This window comes from Maniola jurtina, chromosome 11 (assembly GCF_905333055.1).
Source record: "Maniola jurtina chromosome 11, ilManJurt1.1, whole genome shotgun sequence".
Classification (NCBI taxonomy): domain Eukaryota; kingdom Metazoa; phylum Arthropoda; class Insecta; order Lepidoptera; family Nymphalidae; genus Maniola; species Maniola jurtina.
Genome location: NC_060039.1, coordinates 5879422 through 5903523, shown reverse-complemented (window position 1 = coordinate 5903523; position 24102 = coordinate 5879422). Strand labels below are relative to the sequence as shown.

The 24102-nt window shown below is 35.0% G+C and overlaps 1 protein-coding gene across 3 annotated transcripts in view; it reads right to left on the bottom strand.

Annotated features, from left to right (window-relative positions):
• Positions 1-10611: 10611 nt before the first annotated feature.
• Positions 10612-24102, bottom strand: part of LOC123869322 (hemicentin-2-like) — a 172382-nt gene continuing 158891 nt past the window's right edge. For all 3 annotated transcript variants that reach the window (XM_045912192.1, XM_045912191.1, XM_045912193.1), the window contains 9 exons: positions 21869-22073; positions 20355-20486; positions 19787-19942; positions 18928-19021; positions 18418-18517; positions 17403-17561; positions 16667-16781; positions 15833-15925; positions 10612-15406 (listed from right to left, as the gene is read on the bottom strand). In XM_045912192.1, coding sequence (XP_045768148.1) covers positions 15213-15406; positions 15833-15925; positions 16667-16781; positions 17403-17561; positions 18418-18517; positions 18928-19021; positions 19787-19942; positions 20355-20486; positions 21869-22073 — 1248 coding nt within the window. In that variant the 3' untranslated portion in view covers positions 10612-15212. The remainder of the gene's footprint in view (positions 15407-15832; positions 15926-16666; positions 16782-17402; positions 17562-18417; positions 18518-18927; positions 19022-19786; positions 19943-20354; positions 20487-21868; positions 22074-24102) is intronic.

Below are 24102 nucleotides of genomic sequence, written 5' to 3'. Positions count from 1 at the left end.
GGATTAAATCTCGCGAAAAGCCACGGTGGCTGTCTCTCGCGCGTCTTGGAAAGACATTCCTAATGCCTGTTTTTCTGAGGGAGGGATGCATTATCAAGTGAGATGAGCTGCAATGTTTGCGGCTGACTATTTTGGAAAATTTGCAATCGTGGCAAGTGGAGTAAAGTTTGACTAAGCTATTTAATGAACTAAGTATATAATGGATTTGGTGAATGGTTATATTATATAACATTTTGATAAATGGATGAATTTGAAGAGTGTGTGTATGTGGTTGATGCACATTTGTTTCATATTTTTACTTAAGTTATAAAGTATTACATTTGGTGAGTAGTTATTTATATTTGGTGGGGTAGGTTTGATAAACAGGTAGTTATCTTGATTAATAAGTGAGTTATCATTTTATAAATGCGTACTTTAATGTTTGATGAACTGGTATACTTGATAAATGTGCATATTTTCATACTTCAAAGACAAGTTGTACCTATTAGTTTCTTCAAGCTTTTAGTTGCTGATAATTATATTAACATTCTTTAGAGCGCATGTCCTATGGACGAAATCGTTTATACATACTTTCACTGTTTGAAATGTTACAATCATAAAGATATAGTTATGACTAGAGGGGGTCATAGCTTGTTGCCACTCTTGTACATCCATGTGTCAACTAGGTATTGTTATCTCAGTATATTTCAGGGAACCTCCGTTCGGGTGAAAGCGATAGCTGTTGGATAAATGCTTGTTGGGTTATCAGAAGACCGTGTAGTCTTCGATGAGGTTACTTGTAAATATTATAGCGAAATAGTAAGTTTAAAAATAGAATGAGGCTAAACTAAAAAAATGAGACAAAGATAAAAATAATAACTTAAAGCATTGAAACAGCATAAAGTGAAATAGTAACTTACAAACTATACATACATATTTACGAATTATGTAGATAGATATAGTATTACTGGATTATGTATATCAAATAAGAATACTGTCAGCTCATGTTTTGTTTTCGGCGTGGTAATTTTACGCTTAAAACTCATAAGAGATATCATGAGGTTCGCTTTCTGTAAAAGTTATTAGCTTTAACAGTTAATTGATTTATTACATTATTTATTTATTATACACTCAACAAGTAAAAGTATTTTGTTTTGACAAAATCCAAAGAAGTACCTATTGGATTAATAAGGCAAGGTACGAAGCATTGGCTGGATTTTACAACATTTAAAGTTTCCTGTTCATTTTTATCATTGAGTTAATTTGAGGCGGAAGGATCCTCTGGAAAATTTTTAAGATTAAGTTATTAGTAAGAAAGTATATTTTGATTAGGTTAGTTTAAAATGTACAGCCGGTAATTTAAAAAAAAAATATATATTTAATTTTACATAATAGGTGAAGCTGGTTGATGCACCAAAAATCGAATTATCATAGGAATTTAATTAAGCTAACATTTTTATTTATTATCAACTTCAAATATACAGTAGCAAACTGATTAGTTGGAATACATGCAGTAATTGGAATATTTAAGTTCCGATAGAAGAATCTATATCGTGGCTTGTTCCTTTATGGACAAGAATATTTTTTTTTGACTCGTGGGACCACTTACACAAAATATCAACGTTCGGTTTGGAGGTCTTCCATGGCTATTCCTACAGTTCCATGACGTATTGAAGAGGTTAACACTTTGTCGCTCATCACATCAACCAGCACGGCATTTGGGTATGATGGATGGATGTAGATAGGTACACATTTGATGGGGGGGGGGTTTAGTGGTTTGTATCAATAGGAACCAGGGGTTGAATGAGGAAGGCTGAGGACAGTACGTGTGGTGCTTACTAGGGAAGGTTTATGTTCAACAGTGACCTTATGATGATGACGATGTAGATGACGATGATGATGATGATGGACGTACTGTGGTGTAAGATAGTCTACGAGTAAACCTTAAACATAGTAGACGTGTTTTCCTTTCTCATCTCTATCTAAAGGACCTACTAAATCTAGAAAGATTTTTTCAAAAGCCGATGTAGCGGTTGTTGTAATTACCATGGGTTCTACAGTATGTCTCGAGTGTTTCATTTTCTGACACTTTTCACATTTACGTATATAGTCTCTAACATCATGTTCCATTCCTGGCCAGTAAAATTGTTTTCTTAAATTATTAATCATTCTGCGTACCCCTGCGTGTCCGCTAGTAGGCAGCAAATGAAAGTCATTCAAAATGAAATCCTTTTCTTTATCATCCTCTATTCTTTTTATTCCTCTTAAAACACAAATCCTAGGGCCCTGATATGTGTTTTTACTTTTAACTTCATCAATTAAATCTCTTATGAACAATGCATTGTTTACTGTTTTTATTATACAGATTTCATTAATTTTTAATTCTTTACAAAAATTACTCAATTTAACCACAAATTCGTCTCGCGTAAAATGTGATTTAAAATCAAGATTAATGTATAATATTTTCTTTCTGTTCGTAAAAGCAAAACATTCCCGTTCCGCATTTATTTTCTCCTTTTGCTTTATTATTTTTAATTTATTCCCTTCTACTAACATCATCTCTACTGAATCATTTGGTATCCGTAATATTTCCACGACTCGTGGTTGATCAGGCCGCTCGTCCTTGGCTATACTAGGGATTACACTCCTATCTGTATGACTTTTATCCTTCTCTTCCTCTCTTTTTCTTTGCGCTCTAGTCATAACGTTTATGATATTATTACTCATATTTTTTAACTCGTCAGACGTAATTATTATTCTAGACAACGCGTCCGCGACTGCATTATCTTTTCCCTTTACATACACTATCTTGTAATCGTATTCCTCTAATGTTAAGCGAAATTTTAACAATCGACTACTGGGATCTTTCATTCCAAACAGATATACTAACGGCTTGTGATCGGTCATAATTGTAAAAGCTTTTCCGAATAAATATGGTCGAAAATATTTAATACCCCAAACAACTGCAAGTAGTTCCTTTTGGATAGTTGGATAGTTTTTTTTCGGCTTTGTTTAAAGGTCGACTCGCATAAGCTACAGGTCGCAAATCTTTATTACAAAGTACAGCTCCTATCGCTATACCAGAAGCATCAGTTTGTAGGATGAACTCGCTATCTGGCGAAAAATCGGGATATTGCAGAATAGGTGGAGACATTAATGCTTCCTTCAACAATTGAAACGACTGATCACATTCCGCTGTCCATACAAAAGGTACATTTTTCCTACATAAAATATTTAAAGGTAATGTTAATTCAGCAAAGTTTTTTATAAATTTCCTGTAATAATTACTGAAAGCAACAAAACGTCTCACATCGTCCGAATTTTTCGGTACTGGATAATTTTTTATCACAGCAATTTTATTTGGATCCGGTAAGATTCCGTTTTTTGTTACTGTGTGACCTAAGTATAATAATTCGGTCTTTAAAAATTGACATTTGTTAGGGTTGAGTTTTAAATTTACTTTTCTTAACCTTTCGAAAACATCTATGAGATTCTTATTATGTGTTTCTAAGTTTCTGCCGAAAATAACTAGGTCATCTAAATATATGAAACATTTTTCATAGGCAAGGCCAGACATTGCAACTGTCATGACACGGGAAAATGCACTGGGGCTTATTTTTAAACCCATAGGTAATCTTTTCATTTGGTACTGTCCGGTATTAGTTGTAAATGCTGTCACTCTACGGCTATCGGGAGTAAGTGTAACTTGATAGTACGATTGGCTCAGGTCTAAATGTGTGAAGTAAATAGCACCTGACAACGAATCTAAAATCTCGTTAATATTGGGAAGTGGGAATTTATCGTCTTGAATTGTTTCATTCAATTTACGGTAATCAACAACTAATCTCCAACTTTTTTTTGAATCGTCACTTTTCTTTGGAACTAATAAAATAGGACTGGACCATTCGCTCTGACACTCTTCAATAATATCGTCTCTAATTAAACCTTGTATTTGTTTCTGTACCTCTGACTTTAAGCTATTGGGAATACGGTACGGTTTAGTATACACTGGTTTCGTATTAGATTTCAGTGTAATAGATTGCTCATATACCTTAGTAGTTGTGAGTTTATCGCCGGGCAATTGGAATATGTCAGCGTATTTCGTACAAATAGATTCTATTACTTTCCGTTCGCTGGAATGCAAGTGATCCAATTTCAACAAAGGCAACAACTTGCTTGCTCGAATAGAATTAGAATCACATTTTTCAAAAGAACATATTTCATAATTATTTAATAATTCGAAATCGGGTTGAAGAGTAGGAATATTAACAGTTTCGTTACTCGTATTAAGGATTTTAATGGGTATAATATTGTTTTTCGGTTTTACTATGATACTCGCGAGAAATATGTTTTCTTGTAATTCTTTAGGAAGTATGACGCAATCTTGGGTAACGCTATTTATTTGTATGTAATGTATTGATTCGCTACGAGCCGGAATAGTTAAAAACTCTGAGCATAACGTAGGATTACTGTAAAGTTTAAGGCTATATTTATTTTCAGAACTATGCAAGGTTAATACTGAATTTTTCAAGTCATAATTTATTGTATTAAATTTATTAAAGAAATCTTGACCCAAAATTCCGTCAGACTTGCAAGGCAATTTTTCAAAAATGTAAAATTTATGACGAAAGGGTATGCCGTCGGAAGTTTTAATAGTGAGAAAAACGTAACCATTTGAATAGATTTTCCCTCCGATGCCATGTATTACAATTTTGTCTTCATAAATAGGTATTTTGTTTGGTAGGCACGATGTGCGAACTACTGATAATGACGCGCCGGTGTCGAGTAACCATGAGCATCTTGTTTCATTTACGTTTAAAAAAATGTATTTAGCGTTCCTTATATCGCACGTTAGAATGTAATCTTTAGGCCCGAAAAAACTGATTTTGATTTGTGTAACTTTGGCCTTCCGAATTTTCTCTCTCTTGAGTCTCTTGCTGTGCGAAATGTACGTTACCACGATAATATCCCCTATTATGAGTTACTCGACCTCGACTGCGACTCGATTGCGTGGCAGTTCCACGTGGCTGTCTCCCGCGGAAATTATTATTTCGGTAAAATCTGGCATTGGGGTGGTTATAATTCAAATTTTGGTTAGGTTTTCCTCTATTACCTCTGTAGTTGTAACTACCCCGACCTCGAATAAAGGGTCTACCTCTAGTACTTACCATGTTTAACACCGAGTTGGAAGTAGATGGTTGGGCCAGCTCCTCGTCCTGTGCAGCACGGGCTGCGTCCTTGAGCTGCGTATAGTTTCTAGCTGAAATGATAGTGCTTAAACGCCTATTGCGGAGCCCATCTGCAAATTTTTTAATCGCCATTTGCTCATTTATAGGTTTTAAAATTTCGTACGCCTTCTCGTTAGAATTAGCCTGGGAAATAGTGAGGTCTACAAATAGTTCTTCGATACGTGACGCGTATTCAGAAATTGACATTTCATTTTGTGAAACTCTATTGAGCTGCGTTAATAATGAATTAGGTGACTTTTTTGTTAGTAAAAACGCTTTTATGTCCTTCACCAATTCGGTGCAAGAGTCGTACTCTTGTTTAAGTTTAAGTTTGGCTGATTTGCTTAACCTAGTTTTTAGAGTAAAAGTAGCTAATTGCTTCTTACACTTAGAGTCTTTCAAACAACTCTCGTAGAGCTCTAAACTGTCAATAATTTTTTCTAAAGTCTCTTCTTTTTCGTCCATAACCGGTACCAAGCTAGCTGCAGTTTTTAAATTAAATGTCTCCATGTTTAAAAGTTGATCTTTGATCGTTTCACTAGTAGAGCTATATGTCAAAATTTTATCGTACGTCGATACTATTTTTTCATTTAAAGCTTCGTAAATATATTCAGCTAATTCTAATGAGCTTTTCTGTAAGGAACAAGTACTAATAATATTTTTATACTCTGAGTATAATTCTTTAGCTTTTAAAATACTTTGATGTACTTTACCTTTATACTGTTGTCTTCTACGTGGACCTAATTTCCTTAAATTAGTTTGAATATCTAATAACTCGCTTAAAATACTTTCTAAATCATTTTCCATTAAAATTAAAACTTATTACATATTTAAACCTCACACTAAATTATATATTATTATATGTAGACACTAAATTATATTAAAACACATATTATCTTTTAAGAATAAAACCATTATCAAAGACCTAGATATGTCCTTATAATACTACGTTACAGTTTTCTTTCTTATGAAGCACTGTTCAAACACTTTTTGTTATTTTTCGCACACTATAGATAAAAGGTCCGCACTGCACCGGAATATATTATTTTCGTCGCTATCCAATTATTAGACCGGGGAGTCGTCTTGTTCCTGTTTAGTTTCCCTGCGGCCAGTCCATCTCAGCTGCATCCTCCTGAATGCGCTATCATTTATTTCTCTTTGTATCATTGTAGCGTGACACTTTTTGTAGCTTCTGAAGGCTATGAGCAATATGGCTAGTCCGCACACGCCGATGATGGTCGAGAGTAAAATATTGTTGGTGTAAAAATGATTGGTTATATCTGCAATTTGATCAGTTCCGTGTTGGTTAATAACCACTTCTTTTTGTTCACAGTTACACTTGCTACATTTAGTTCCCATTTTTTTTTCTCTTTTTTACCACACGAAGAACACGGCTTTAGTATCACTTATTACTTTTAATTATATACGTTCCTACTCGATGCGCGGAGGCACACAAGAATCCGCCTCCTCAGCATAATTCGCCCGTCATTCGACAGCCAGGCTAGGCAGGGTCGCCATGAGGTGTGCGGGGATCGGGGAGTATTGAAAGGAAAACACGTCTACTATGTTTAAGGTTTACTCGTAAAAAAAAAAAAAAATGTAAATTATCTACTTTACATTTTTTTTTTTTCTCCTGCCCCGGTGGTGTGGTGTAAGATAGTCTACGAGTAAACCTTAAACATAGTAGACGTGTTTTCCTTTCAATACTCCCCGATCCCCGCACACCTCAGTACGAGGACGAATCTTTTACGAAACGAATAAAGGAAAATCGAACAGATGCGGGTCATTACGGTTAACATATAAAATAATGTATAAGGTACCTACTTTCTTCTAATCTTTATGATCGATCAGCTTGTGATAGAGATCTTGATGTCGTAGAGAATAGAGATGTATCGAACGGAATATTTATTTCATTTTTTTTCCTGCTATTATGTTGATATCGTTTTTCTCTATGAAAAGGAATTAATGATAAACTAATAGGTATCATTCGGCGGCGAGTCGCGACTGTGTCGTTCCCAGGGTCGAATTTGGTAGTTCTGCTTATGTTACTCGAAACGACAAAGTACGCCATATGGTGCATATTATGGCTAAAATAAAATATATAAGTATCATGTGAAATTATAAATCAAAGATTCTTTTTGCATGTAGATATTATATGGTTAAGAGGCACAAGTGACGCAACTACTGTACCCTGGCGTTTGTTTAACATTGTCCATTAGTACTTCAGAATGTGGATTTTGCTAAAAAAAAAAAAAAAAACAATAGGTAATTGTAAGAACTATGGGAAGCGTAATCTGCATTAAAAGAAAAAGTTTGAATTGGAAGCAACCAGGCATAGGATTTTCATACATCCGTAATCACGTTCCTTTCAACTCTCTAACTATCACGGTTCACGATACGCCGTTCACGGTTCAGGCCGTGACGCACGTGCAGACGGACAGACGGACGGAGAGCAGAGGTTTAGAAAATAGGGTCTCGTAGGCACCCTTCGAGGGGTACGGAACTGGAGAAAACTAAATTATAATAATGATAATAGGTTTTCTAGGTTACCAAGTAAAATTACTTCTCTTAGGTCGGATTGTATTATGATGGATGCTTATGAAACAAAATTAAATGAACGGTCTACTCAAAGTGTTTTATGTTTGCAGGATCCAAGGATGTTGGAAATGAATAAATGAGGAAAAGGAAGACCCAAAACTAGGTATGGGTCAGGGACACAAAGTCCCAAGGAAGGAAAGCCCCGAGGTTACGGGCTATGGACAAAAAGTCCTATAGGAGGAAGGAGGTAGACCCTAGGATAAGGGTCATTAAAAATTTGGATCTGGAGGGAAAGAACCCTAGGATAAGGGTCATTAAAAATTTGGATCTGGAGGGAAATAAGGACAATCACATATGTATCCCGGTAGAAGAGAGACGCGCCAAGGCTCGGAATCCGCGATTTTCCAATAAGAAGGGAAGAAGAAAATATGTGCGTAAAACTATTGCGTTGAAAGTGTATGAAAATGTTTTGTGATTTAAATCGAGAACTGGCGGCGATTAACTTTAAGTTTAGAGAGTTTATTTTATCAAAAGGACAAGAAGTTCACTTACACATATTCATATTAAGAATCGCTCCCGATTCTAAATATAAATATAGAAGAAAACATAATCTTTAAAGGTATGGTGACTATACAATAATATAAAAAGTCAAAACACGTTATATTCGTTAACAAACTATACCTACATCTAGCTAAGATATCTATGGTGTTTGACACTGTTTGATTAAACTTTAAACTTTGTAAAAGATTTTTCCTCCAGTATGAGTTTCGGCAAGTACATTATGTAGTAGAGCTAGGTAGTTTACATACCATAATTAGTCCTAGCTTTATGTAATTGTAGCATAATAGGTATGTTCGTTTTGTGTACCATATTTATGAGATTTAGCTTTAAAGTGATGCGTGTATGTACGGACTTTAATAGTATTTTCCTAACAAATAGACATATTTTGAATTTGTATAATTGACTTATATAATATAGTTCATCAGTTTTCTTATATAATTCTTTAGTGGGAAGGAGAGTCTAGTTGGAACAGAACTTTTAACAATTTATTTTGAGATACTTGAAACCCTTTAAAGTAGTTTTTAGTAATTAGTTTTACATGCTCATCCCCAAATCTCTATTGAGTGTTCCTGTAAAATATTGGCTTGTGAGTTATAATTGATGCTTCGGACTTTATGCATATACCTACCTTCTTTGATTAAATTGAGGCCTCCTTTAGTTGCTACTGGTCTCGCAATTTTTGATATCTTTATGATTTTTGAAAAATTATTTATAAATTTAGAGTGTCTGCATCTTTTTATTTTAATATTAGCGGAAGAGAACAGAAAAATGAATTTTAGATTAAAGGCTAAATTTGAGTGCTACTGTAGACTGGCAGGTAAAGTTGCGAGGGTAAATAGTTTGGAATTGAATTGAGTTTATCTGCTATTTTCTAATTATATCGGATGGAAAGGGTTGCTGCGAGTGCTCTAAAATTAAGTTGCAATCATAATCAATACCAATGTATCAATAAAACTGTATATTCCTTCTAGTTAAGTTAGCAAGAATATTAATTTAATTAATTACTATCTTAATTTTTTTTTTGTTTTGTTGAACTAAGTCTTTGACATTTTGGTTGTGAAGTTTACATGTTACTTAAGTTTTAATTTTTTTTTAAAAGCGATGAGACTCGCTTAAAACAGGATGGCCGAGCTGTAAGCTTGGCCCATATTAATTATCTATAAAACATAGTTGGCGCCACTCAAATCATAACAAATCATAACATCATATTAGAAGGCGTCATTGATTGGCTGAAGTTGTTCAACATCTGATCGATAAACGTACTGTATATAAAATTCTTATAGTTTTTAGTTGATGAATTGTAGCATAATAAAGGATAATATTTGTAATCAATATATAAGATGAAAACATCTTTATTACTTAGATGATTTGTGAAACGAGCTTGATGATTTGTATATTAGTCACTAAGTTTATTCATTGTACAATTTGGATTGGCCGATAACGATAAGATAAAAAGGGGAGTGGCTAATAAACGTGGAGAGGTTACCTGTAAGAGTGGTTTTAAAACGACGACATTCGAAAATATACTAACGTAAGAGGAACAACATTTATTTGACACAAAATGTAAAAGTTAATAAATTTAAATATGAAATAAAAGTATAATAATTTATCATAACGATTGTGTTTGTGATTTCGTCAGACCTTACCCAAAACTATACATTCTAAGGAAGATTTTTATTTATTTTTATGAATAGTGTTTGATTTATCGTGCAAAATGTTGGAAAAATACCCAAGTACGGAACTCTCTGTGCACGAGTCTGACTCGCACTTGGCTGGTTTTTCTAAATTTAAGTTATAATTACCTTTATTTTAAAAGTACCTAGTCGTTAACAGGGCTCTCTCCGTCACTTGCTTCCACTCGCTTCATACAATCGTAGTTCCAATTTCATTCGAATATTAAGCAACCAAAGTCCATGAAATTTTGCAGACATATTCTAGAAACTAATATCTGTGTCTGTGGTGTTTTAGATTTTTCTAAAAATATCTAGTTTTAAAATTACAGGGGCTCAAAGATTTGTATGTAAATTTTTAAGACCGCGCAACTTTGAAACTTAATATTTTAACAGAAATCTGGAAAACCACAGACATAGATATTAGTTTCTAGAATATGTCTGCAAAATTTTATGGACTTTGGTTTCTTAATATTCAAATGAAATTGGAACTACGTTTGTACGAAGCAAGTAGAAGCGAGTGACGGAGAGAGCCCTCTTAAAGACCTCACTTTTGAGGCTAGACACTAAAATATGCAATGTAATTTATCGCAGTAAGAAAATTAGAATTATAGGATTTAAAATGAAAGTCATTGTGTTGTAGATCACCTTTATTTTAGGCAGAATCAGGATCTGTTGTGTTTACCGGTCACCAGAACAAAAACTTCAAGAGCACTTTCACTATGTGACAGTTGAAAAGAATATCCCTATGGGAGCTGTTGCTAAATCAAAAACATAGTTGCTTTTTAAGCTGACTTCTAAAGTCTAGCGTCCATTAGATCGCTAAATCGAATCACATTAATTTTCTCCTTTTCTTTTACCTATTTATTGTGAAAGTGCATCCATTATTATCAAAAATGCCGCGGTGCGCTGTGTCGCATCGATCATATTTTTATTCCCTTCAATTCAAGTTAACTTAATTAGTGCTTTCCGACTCTGCTCTAGTGAACGCCAGGCTTTACACTGAAGGTCTACGATGACGCACAAACAGATTTAAAATTATGTAAGTAATCGTTTATATCTTCATATGAATAGTGCCAATAATATCCAACATAAAAATCATATTTTATGTGTTAGCCACGTTTATATAAGTATTAATATCTAATGAAAGAAATAAAACAAAAAAAATAGACAAATTTCAGTCTTCCTGTATACAATACCTACAATTGAAAGACGCCTAGTAATAATTAATAGTTTTGATATAAAATTGACGGATATTCTGTGTAATTGTTAATGTAATTGCGAGCGCAAATTATTTTATAATTTCAATATTACATAATATATTTACAAAGACTAACGTCCACTGGGTCACCGAATCACCGAATGTCGGCACCCTTATAATATTACCTACATAATAATTATGTAACTATGCATGAGCGAATCCGCGGTGATTTTAGTAGTAATATAATAAATAGGCAGGCTAACATTCGTAACTCGAATAGGAGATCTTATGGACGTTAGGCTTAAGAAAACAAAAAAGTCTAAATTTCAGAATATACAAATATTGTCATTGTTAATTTTTAATAATTAAAGTTCTCAATTCTCAACATTATAAATTAACTTCCCATTTATTAGAAACCATTACATGATAACTTATTACGTTATAAATTTAACATTAATATTAATATATGTACGTGCGATCTATTATAATATAAATATAATGTAAATATATATTTAACAATGGGACAAAATATGACATGGGTAATATATTTTAGACTTAAACGTGTCAATGATGTAATAATAATAAAGTCATCGTGTTGTTTAACCGCTGCTTTTGCTTGCCTGCAAAGGTTGTTTCAACATCTGCTTTCATTGTTATGCATGCATACATACAGGTGGAAATATTAATTAAGTGGCTTTAAGCAGCATGCGGCAGTTAATTTTATGCCGAGACAATAATATATCGTATCGTATCTCTGCTGACGATTCTTAGTATATTTTATTTAAATTATTGTACTAAACGGTACGGGTATACAGCAATGTCGCATAACGTGACGAATGCTCTGGCGTAAATGTATCTTAATACACCTCCGCTGCAAATCCGCAATGTAGCGAAATAACTGAAGTTCCGCCATGACTTGTATAAATTGCGAAACAGTAGCGAAACTGCCCTTCTAACACAGAGATTTGACTATAACTCCATCGCACGCGATTTCAGTGAAGGACTTCACGGCAAGCTGTAACCTGACAAAGTCTTGGTGAAAATTAAGCGGTTTCAATCATTGCTAACGGTTACACAGCAGGGGTGCTCGTTGCTACAGGCAGAAGTCAAAAACATAATATTTTGGGTTAAAAACTTTACAGAAGGGGTTTATTCTGTTAGAGTTATTCATTTGTTTTCATAAATTGAACCTTCGCATGCATGCCCAATCAATTTTTCACACACCTCTCATTTATTTTGGTAGAAGACATTTAAGCTCTTAATCTAAAAATGTTTTCTTTTATTATTATTTACATTGGTTAGTTACGTAAAGCCGACAAAACATATAATTAAAAGAGCAATAAAATAAATCATCCATACTAATATTATAAATGCGAATGTGTGTCTGTCTGTCTGTCTGCTAGCTTTTCACGGCCCATCCGTGCAACCAAATTTGACGAAAGTTGCTATAGAGTCATCTTATATCCCGGATATGGTCATAGGCTTATTTTAAATAGGCTTATTTTAAAGAGTCGTACAGGATTTAAAAAAAAAACCTATATCGTGTATAAATAATAATTAACATTTATTAAATTTTATTTTTTATTTCTAAGAAACATATTTATTATTGTAACAATAATTACGTTCTTCTTAAAAAATGAATTTGAATTGTGAGGTCTTGATAGTAGGTGTTACAATAACGATGTTAAAGATTATTGTCAAATATCTACATTTAGACACGCCATAAACCACCGAACATGCGCGACCAAAGCGACTACGAAACGGGAACGTCAGCCGCGCGGCGGTCTTCACCCATGATATTTAAATGGCGCCATGCACACCTATGCGACCACTACACCTGCAATATAAATTCGCGTCGTAGATACGTTCCACATCCTGTGTTCATGACACGCTGGTGTGGCTGTAGCTTAACATGCTATAAGAAAAATCTAGCACTCTTGTACAAAGTGACATAACAAATATGAAAACTGGGTTTATACAGTGTATGGGCAGGTATAATAACGATAAAATCATTCAAAGAAAACCAATGTTCCTCTTACTAATTATTATTATTTGGTAGGTAGTTATAATATTTTGAAATGATTTGACATTGGCAATCAGTACAATTAATATGGACATTGGACGTTCTCAGTCGCCTGCGAGTAGAAAATCTACGTCACAATATTCTTTTAGTACAATAAGTACAATAATAATTAATTAAACTATTTTCTTGTTAGAGCGTCTTTCTTCAAGGTAAGTGTAGTAAGTAAGGCTAAAAGCTTAGCACTGATGATGACAAATGGGTTAACACAACTTTGTTAATGACTACTACCTATTACAGTAGGTATACAAGCATAATACAGAATTTTAACTCTTTGATTGTTTTTCTTTCCCTCTGTTATAATAATATATTGATACAAATACACGCATTAAGTTAAAAACTATTATTTTTTATATTGTTTGGCTCTTTTACAAATATAATATCTAAATGAACAGTAAACGTGATTAATATTCGTAGCAAATTTTGACATAACTACATAATATTTACGTCGTAGCCCAATCGTAGCCGCGTTCATGTAATTTGTAGCAAGTCTTTTGATACAATATAGCTTTTGTACCTGTACAATTGCCTGAATTATAAAATCCAACCCAGTGTGCTTAGTATGAAATATTTACAACTCTCCCAACGTTGATAGAATTCGAGATCGAAACACAATAACGTCACAATAAAATGGACCTAAATCTACTTAATTCAAATTAACAAACTGGCTGTTTAACTGATATAGTAGGTCAGACATAAAACATCCATATAAACTGATATATGGATGAACTTGAGCTTTAAAACTAGAAGATTAAGCCCTATTTTACTTTAACACTGGAGTGTTTCGAAATTCTATAAACGTTTGTATGATGTAAAATATTATACTAAGCACACAGTCTTCAAAATATTGAACACTTTTATAAATTGAAACAACAGACATCTCTTAATTAAAATATTTCCTATCTATATTAAGCTTGAATTATCATTTTCGACTGAAATTATTTTTAAAACTTAGCGATTAAACTAAATAAACAATATTCTTATACCGTTGCCTTCAAGACATAAGTGATCCATCAAGTGGGGAAATAAAATACAATAATCGCGGTGCTGACGAACAAAACGGTGTAATTATTGGATTTTGGAGTCATTTTTAGCACAGTTTTAGGCCATTTTGCTTGGAAATGAGTTTAGATTTGTATTCAGTGAAAAGTACTGATGAAAGAGAAAAGTTATTTGATCAGGAGTGTAACTACATCATTTTGTTCGCCAGCTTCTTAATTCATATATGATTAAAATAAGAAAAAATGAAAGCAGTATTACATGTATTATATTAGTTAAATTATATTTGAGAGATATATAGCGCAGAAGGGTCAGTCATGATTCGAAAACAACGGATTCTAGTAACACCGTAAAAATCTAAATTACAAAAAACGCAAGAATATTTACAAGAAAAGTACATATATGCAAATTATATTATAAGATTCCCTAAGCCTAAGACACACAACGCGCGACGGTACTTCATTAACTGGACTACTTAAAAGTTACAAGAGTGGTACAATTTTGTGTGCTTAGTGTGATATTTTACATCTCACCCAGCGTTGATAGAATTCGAAACCGGAACACAATAACGTCAGTATAAAATGGACCTAAAGTGCCTTAACTTAAAGTCAAATTTAGCAACGTTTGCACTTGGAATGCTGGTTGTAGATATATGGAACTTGAGCTTTAAAACAAGGCAATTAAGACCCACTTTAATTAAACGCTGAAGTATTTCAACGCACGAACTCTATCAACGTTGTTTTAAAACTTCATACTAAGCACACTGTAATACAAGGAACTGTGTGAAGGCTTCGGAACACAGAACTGTTGCAGATGTCGCTACAATGACGTAGCGCGCTGGTATCTACGCTCCGCTGTGTGATTTTGCTTCATACAGTTCCCTACTCTACAAATCGTACACAAGTACACGCGCGTTCAGTGTGACGATCTGTCATACAGTTGCAGTTACGAGTAACTTAAATTAACATTAACAATAATAGAGTGCCAAGCATAAGCATAACCGAATGGAACAGTCTTTCAGCGAAAGCGGTGGTAGGGGTGGAAGATAACTCCAGAAAGTCAGAGCACCCGGCAGAGTTGCGTGTGCATACTCTGACGTGGTAAGTCGTCTTGTTCGCCAGTGGTTCTACTACGAAGAGTGTTTGTGGATCTGAAATGTAATAAATACTTTATTAAAAAAAAATACAAAATTACAAATTGTAAATTATTTGTAAAAACAAGTGTAAATAAATTAAAAATTTATAACACCCTCGACAAGTGAAGGTTATAGTAACTAGAAACGAGCTGATAACTTTCAAAGAGCTGAACCGATTTTCTTGAATTATTATAGTTAAGAACACTCTCGATCAAGCCACCTTTTAAACAAAAAAAAAAACTAAATTAAAATCGGTTCATCAGTTTAGGAGCTACGATGCCACAGACAGATACACAGATACACAGATACACACGTCAAACTTATAACACCCCTCTTTTTGGGTCGGAGGTTAAAAAAATGGATGTTATCATCGTACTTTTGTTACTTTTTGTAAATCTTGCAATGTGATCGATATGGGTAAAATCAGTATGATGCACTTACAAGTATAATTTTCAATATCCACATTAAATTCTTCAGATGAATTCCAATCCGCAACGAATCCTTTCTTGTATGGCACAAGCTGGAAAGTATATCCTGAAAAATAAAAGGGAGTTTATGAAAATCATGAACGTTTGGAAATACTTGGACTTGAATAAAAGGAAAGTTGCTTTCCATGGGACAACTTTTTAAATGGAGTTAAACAACTTCATCATCATTATGATCAACCCTTCGCCAGCCCACTACTGAGTACGGGTCTCCTGCGATACTGCGAAGGTTTAGGACCTAAACTTTAGGCCATAGTCTGCTACGCTGGCCCAGTATGGATATGAAGAATGGAGTGCGACATCTACTAATATTGTAAATTTTCGGGGTTCAGTTCAGATGTTCGTTGCGACAATACCACGCAACGACTTATTAGCTATATCAACACACGTGATAGATCGTTTCGAACCACTGACCTCTAGTAATACAAGTACGTTAGACTTGCTATTGCCAACCTGTTTTTAAAGCAATTTGCTTACGATTTTCACCTTTTTTAATTTATCTGCATGCTCTGTGTTTTACTAGTTAGAAATGATCTCCGAAAAGTGGTTTACCTACAGCAACACTAGTAGTTCTATCTAGAAACTATACTAATATTATAAAGAGTTAAAGTTTGTAATTTTGTTTGTAGGGGGTAATCTCTGGAACTGAAAATTCTTTCACCACTAAAACACATTCCTGAGTGATTTAGGCTTTATTTTAGATCGAAAAAATTAGAGGTCCCTACGAAAATCGCAATCAGCTACCCGTGTGAAAGTCGCTAGTATCTTTTAAAAATCTTAGCGCTGTTACCTAGAATCGTCAAGTTTTGTGGGTCCTCAGATTTATCCTCTTCAATCGCCATATTGCACGTGGAGCAAGAGACGTTGAATGTGATACTAGTTGTTGAAACACTCACGACACTCACCTAGAACCAATATACAAAGAATTGATTGCCTGAAACCAGAATTTTATAATCACACTTCATCCAAAATAGGGGTCGGGTGGTTCTTATTCAAGAAAAGCTGGTATTTCTCGCGGAAGTAATTATAATACTTAGACAACAATCGGCTAAATCAGATAAATCTATATGATACAGTGTGCGGCCTATAATTATTTTGATAACTAGAGGATGCACGCGATTTCGTCTGCGTGGATTTAGGTTTTTAAAGATCCCGTGGGAACTGTAAAGTTTTTCGGTTTCGTGGTTTTCCGGGATAAAAAGTTGCCTATGTCAATAACAGGGACGCAAGCTACCTCGGTACCACTTACAAATTGGTTAAGCGGATAAGTTTTTGGGAATCCCGTGGGAACTTTTTGATTTTCCGGGATAAAAAGTAGCCTAAGTCCGTCCCCGGGATATAAGCTAACCCTGTACCAAACGTCAGAATCGGTTAGACTGTTGGGTCGTGAAAAGGTAGCAGACAGACAGACAGACAGACACACTTTCGCATTTATAATATTAGTACGGATATACGAAATAGTTTTGAGTAATTACAGTTACAGATAATATAAAAACAATTTTTGGATGAAGGTAGTCATGACTTACATGGTCTGGCATATCGGGCTTGTTCCCCTTTTGGACGTGATAGATGACGTAGACACGGCCTTTTTCATTGCTGGCAAGACATTTGTACTCTCCCAAAGCTTCCTCATCATACATCCTCAGCATAAGAGTAGAACTGCTGCCATCTTGAGAATTAGCGATCTATAAGAACAACGTACCTTGGAGGTCATATTTTTTACATAAATTTTAAGACTCTAGCTACACACAAATCGGCAGTGCTTCCAAAATAGCTCCTAGAAGATACTTAAGAGGCATGAGACGGGTCTGCCTGCGACATTCAAATTAAATTTGGGTTTTCGCAATTTGTTAACTAATACGACAACGTAGGCTTATGGCATTTTAATTGCGCCAATGGCAGCATCATCCTCACAGGTTAATATAAAAATCTTTACTTGAAAGGGTCCAGTTTAAGAAATTAGCTCTAGTATCGAGAATTTGTGAGTTGTAGTCGATACTAGAGTTAATTTCTTAAACTTACTTTTAACAAAAAATAAACACTCCAAAAAGGCACCGCACGCGCACCAGGAAACGGCAACACAAATAAAGTCAGGACCTTTGGTTTTACGGGATGTAGCACCGCCAACTTCTCATTTCCGGGTTGTTACTGAGAATTTATTGTCAGAAAAGTCCAGTAACCTTTTTTGGGGTAATTCGGGAACTACTTTTAGACCAACGAGGTAAGTAAATCCAATTTTAAACTAGGAACTCTATAAAGGCTGGCAAGTCGCGCGTATAAAGCAATCCACTGACATTGCGCTTTGGATTGGGGTTTGGGATTCAGGTCTTTGAAAGCACTTAGACGCGGTATCCATCTAAGCGGAGAGATGTGTTCAGTCAACGAATCAAATTTTTAAAAGATGACGTGATAATTTATTCGCGTCATCAGAATTCATCAGATTGGTCGACTGAACACAATAATATCTTCTCTCCTCTCCACTTAGGTGGATACCGGGTCTTATAATTTCACTTTACATAATATTATAATACTAATAGTTACCATATCCTCATCAGTAATGGGATCGTCGTGGCCATTGTTTCGCCTGAACCACTCGAATTTTGGCTCCGGGTAGCCCACGGCACGGCAAGTGATGTTCTTTCTAATAAAATAGTCAAAAAATTACTTTCATACTAACAATTTATGTGAATATGCATTGACTGTATGTCAATGCATATTCACATATTATTTATTTGTTGTTGACTGTTATTATTTATTATCATGATACAAATATTGTTCCACTTTTAGCAGTTACGAGTACTTTAATGCTTTCGTTTTTAAACGTTTACAAATTGTAACTGGCTACCATACTAAAGTTTCCTACCTATGACTTTCAGTATTGTAACGTAGAAGAGTGGCTAGCGATACAAACTTATGAGCAATGAGCCGTTATCGGAGTTTGTCTCACACATTTCTGTATCTTGCCATATCGAAAAAATTGTGAGAGGTCCACAGTGTTAAATCTATAGAAAAAACCTGAAGTAAGTTCCATACTTAATTATTTCCACTTACGGTGCGTTTATAATTGCGTAGACCTCCTCAGTTCTGTATCTCGAATATGAAATGGTGCGAGTGTTATCAAATTCATCGTAGAGAAGAGGTTTATCTGGAAAGTGAAGGAAAATTCCTTAACCAAAATAACTTATACAGAATTTTTTCATAATATTAAAAGTCATCCACGCAAAATTTGGTATTTTGTGTAATTAATTCTTGGTAAAGACGACGCCCATGGTTATTTTTAGGCTTCCTTAGTAAAACAACGAACCCATACTAAAGTATCGTCTAATACGTCTGCCTGTCTGTGTGTGACGTGACTATAACGTAGTGATTACATACTTTTTGTGTGTGACAATCATTTCAAAAATCTCTATACACATGAGTTGGCACTCACTAAGAAAGTATTTTTGAGAGGGCATGAAAAAATTATGATACATTTTTGAAAGGGCATGATAGCCCCGTAAGAATATTAAAGTTTCTTGGACAGTTTTTGAAAAAAAGAACTAGCATTTAAGAAATAATGGCCACCAAAGATTTTAGCAAGTAGATGGCTACGGAACCGTATTTTTTGCGTGTTCTGGCCTTTTCTAATACACACTTGGTAATTTTTTGAATTGACCTGTGGAAGCGGCACGAGGTTTAAGGCCGATTCGTACGTAAGAACGTACACGTGAGACGTGCATTGTGACGCGCTTGAATTCGTAGACATAACTGCATGCATTACGTCTACGCGAACGTTCACGCCACGCAAGCGGTATGCCAGTTGCCACGTCTCATACAGTTCCATACATTACAACGCAATGGTACGCGCTACGTCTACGCTTACGCAACGCGTACACAGCCTGTGTGAACGAGCTGTTATTCCGTTACTTACGTTGCACGTTGAGAAGTACGCGTTTATGCGCATAATGGGACAGCGCCTTTTGCGTCACTTTGCACGTGTACTCCCCTGTGTCTTGATGTGATAGATTCCTGATTTCCAGTTGATAGTTGTCTTCCTTTTTCCTTAAAAAGAACTTTTTGCCGTCCGCTGAAATTAAGGAGATTTAAAAATGTAATTATTATTAATTGAAAATAGTTCTAATACATTTCTGATAACCAAACCTGCTATACTAATACGTTAATTACAAGTCAAGTCTACGTGGAATGGTATTATGAGTGCAAGGCTGCAATCCCCTGAACAGCCTGACTGACTCTTTGCACAAAAATAAGCTAGCACTTCTGATACCAAGAATTTTACTAAAATTGCATAGTATAAGAACTCTATTGTTTAAATAAATCGTATAAAATAAGGCACAACATGACTATGTGGTTCGCAAAAATAAAATTACTATTTGGACTTTTATAATTATATCTATCATGGTTATTTTTGGTGTTTTGGTTAAAAGATTGTACCATTTTGATTCTGGATCTTTGTATCGAAATAAGTTTTCAAAACGTACCAACAATAGGCGTATTATCCTTGTACCACTGGAAGACTGGAGGTGGATATCCCTTGGCAGCGCAGTCGAACCTGGCCGATTTTGTCTCCTCGCCTTCGAAAGTTTCCTGAGTGGCACTGAGGCTTACTTTTTCTAAAAACGAGAAATTTAATTAATGAATAAAATAACTTAAGAGCAAAAACATAGGTACCTACATATTATTATTATTTCTGTTGGTCATACATATGATTACATGATATGCATTGGGAATGCGGAGTATTAATCATGATTGTATTAACTGGTGAATTTTATTGATTGTTGCGCTGCTGGCGCCTGCTGTTTTACCCATCTGCGGGAGTTCTCGTATGCGGTGTATCGCACATCCAATGATATAATATTATAAAACTTTAATGATTTAGATTAGAACGCATGAATGATTATGCAAAATCGACTATGCAAAAGTAACAAAAAAGTTACCTATAGGTACCTACTTTGCTATTATATTTTATGTATTCAGTACGAGTTACATATTATTTATGATGCAGTAAAGTCCTCTTAATACTGAAGAGTTCTTTGGAACAATTAAGATAGGCTTTGAAGCTTGTGAACAATAAGGAACGTTCAACTTGGGAACGCAAATTTCTGTTGGAGTGAAACTAAGGGACGAGAAACTGCGCTAAGAAATATTTAGCAAGTAATTAAGTGTGATGATGGTTACACCTTATAAAGGCTTAAACAAACACAAAGCGCGATGTCAGTAACGTACGATTGATTGTGGTAGATTTGTCGAGATAAAAACACCTTAGGTATGTCCGTCTCCGGAATGCAAGCTATTTCTGTACCAAGTTTCGCCAAAATCGGTTAAATGGATAGATTTTAAAAAGTCCTGTGGGAACTCTTTGATTTTACGGGACGAAAAGCATTCTATATGCTTCCGAAGTATGAAAGCTATCCCTTTACTAAAATTTATCAAAATTGGTTAACCGTATGGGCTGTGAAAAGCTAGCAGATAGGCATACAAACAGATAGACGGACAGACAGACACACTTGCCATACGGTGCGCCCTCTTTTTAATAACAACGTAAAGAGCTGCTTTGGGCACGTTACCGTTACACGCGTTGTGTATGCTTAAGCTTTACGAGGACAGCTATTACCTATACATATTTTAGTCTACAATTTTAGCGTATAGAAATTTTCGACAGATCTATCTTTAGCGTTTATTCCGCTGAAGATTTATGGAATTCACTTTGTGTCAAACTATATCGACTGATTCGTCACTATATTGACTGATGGTCTAGTCACTAATATTATTTTTAACATACAAATTAGCTTTGAGTAGGTAGTAGGTACGCACTATGTACGCACTACGCTTCCACGACACTCACTGCTGCTATCAGTGACAAAATGACGAAAATCAAGTTACTTCAAAAACAGGTCAGTAGTTACAGGTCCAACGTACTTGTGTTAGTAAAGGTCAGTAATTCCAACGGATAGGATCAATATTTGGAAATTATAAAAGAAAATTCGTAACATACCACCAACAATGATCTGAATAGTCTCGAAAAGATCGCCAGCTTTGCATGTCCAGTTGCCGCTGTCCTCAATCTTGAAACTTCTGATGAATAGCAGCACCAGGCTGCTGGCTAGCGTATCGTTCTTGAGCCTTTCCGAGAATATTCTGGAATTTGCTGTAGAGCGCTCGCCTACGATCTCACGGTTTGGTGCATACCATTCGATTCTCTGCGAAATAATAAAAATATTGACGACATTAATTAAATAATTAAATAATAACGTTGACCCTCGGATACTGCCAACGGGACCAGTGTACGGGAAGAACGAAGAGTTTTTAACAATATTATTCAAATACCGTAGTCCTCGTTGAACAGGAATAGATAATGGGGACAACGGGACTGATTTTTAATAATAATTTTATTCTGATCCCGCTGGCCCCATTAAGAGGGCTCTCTCCGTCACTCGTTTCATACAATCGTAGTTCCAATTTCATTTGAATATTAAGCAACCAAAGTCCATGAAATTTTGCAGACATATTCTAGAAACTAATATCTATGTCTGTGGTTTTCCAGATTTCTGTTAAAATATTCGGTTTCAAAGTTACGCGGTCTTAAAAATTTTCATACAAATCTTTGAGCCTCTGTAATTTTAAAACTACATATTTTTAGAAAAATCTAAAACACCACAGACACAGATATTAGTTTCTAGAATATGTCTGCAAAATTTCATGGACTTTGGTTGCTTAATATTCAAATGAAATTGGAACTACGATTGTATGAAACGAGTGGAAACGAGTGACGGAGAGAGCCCTGTTAATGGGGACAAGGCTAATGGGGCCAACAGGACTACACCCATTGTGATTGTTACCTAGTTCTTAACTGGCGTATCCTTACAAAGAACTAGTCGCTCAACAAGTATCATTTTATTCTAGATATAACAACCCTGGTTAGACGAATATCTACGTAGGTACTTATTTTTAGAAATTATATTGTAACCAATTTTAAAATCAATGCCATAACACTTTGATATACATATTATAAAGTTTAATTAAAAACAATGTGATTGCAAATACTTGTTAGGCATTTTTGGTGGTAATAATAAACAAGGAAATAATGTTGCAAAGGAACGTTTCGAAAGTTGTGCCTAAATTAAAAAAAATAAGTAATGGTAAAAACGTGGCAACCCGCCTCGCTTACGCAGTTTGCTGCTCGAAATTTATTAGGCGCCTGAAGTGTTAACACAAGAATTTGGATACGAGTAAAGTTATGTTCGAACTTTACTCCCTTACTCATAATATTATACTTATGTTTTACGTAAACCGTAATGTGGCATAAAAGATACGCTTCGAGAGAGTTAATTAGGTATATCTCTTTTATAAATCACTTGCCGATGCCCGCGACTTCGCCCGCGTGGATTTAGGTTTTTCGAAATCCCGTGGGAACTCTTTGATTTTCCGGGATAAAAAGTTGCCTATGTGCTAATCCAGGATATTATCTATCTTCGTTCCAAATTTCAGCCAAATCCGTCCAGTAGCTTTTGCGTGAAGGAGTAACAAACATACACACACACATACAAACTTTCGCCTTTATAATATTAGTGTGATAAGTAATATGCCTACTTTCATAAGCGTACCTACCTCAGAAAAGCAAGTACCTATTGTTTAAATAATTTTAACGAATTATTGTAATGTCCTCCCAAAACCTACGCGAAGAACACAAATCCAACGCGTAGAGGTTATCCGAGAGTTTTAATCTAAAAGTCTAATCTATACTAATAAATAAAATTGGAGTGTCTGTCTGTAATTTCGAAATAACTACCTCATATTAAGCTCATATGGTTATTTGAACGATACCATAACTGAATCACACGTTTTTAAAATTTTTGTCTGTCTGTCTGTCTGTCTGTCTGTCTGTTTGAAAAGGCTAATCTTTGGAACGGCTGAACCGATTTTGACGGGATTTTCACAGGCAAGTAGAGGATTGACCAGGGCGTAAAATAGGCTACTTTTTTAACCGACTTTCAAAAAGGGAGTTGTGTTTTTCTACCTATGTACACCGAAATCTCCGAGATTTCTGAACCGATTTGCGTCATTTCTTTTTTAATCGATAGAGGAACTTTGCGACATTGTTTCATAAAAAAATTTGGAGTCCAACTCCTCAATCCTGATGCTGCAGGGGATCTGACTAATCCACGCGGGCGAAGCTGCGGGCATCAGCTAGTGGCAAAATAAATTACAGAGCGATTGCTATTGCAACAT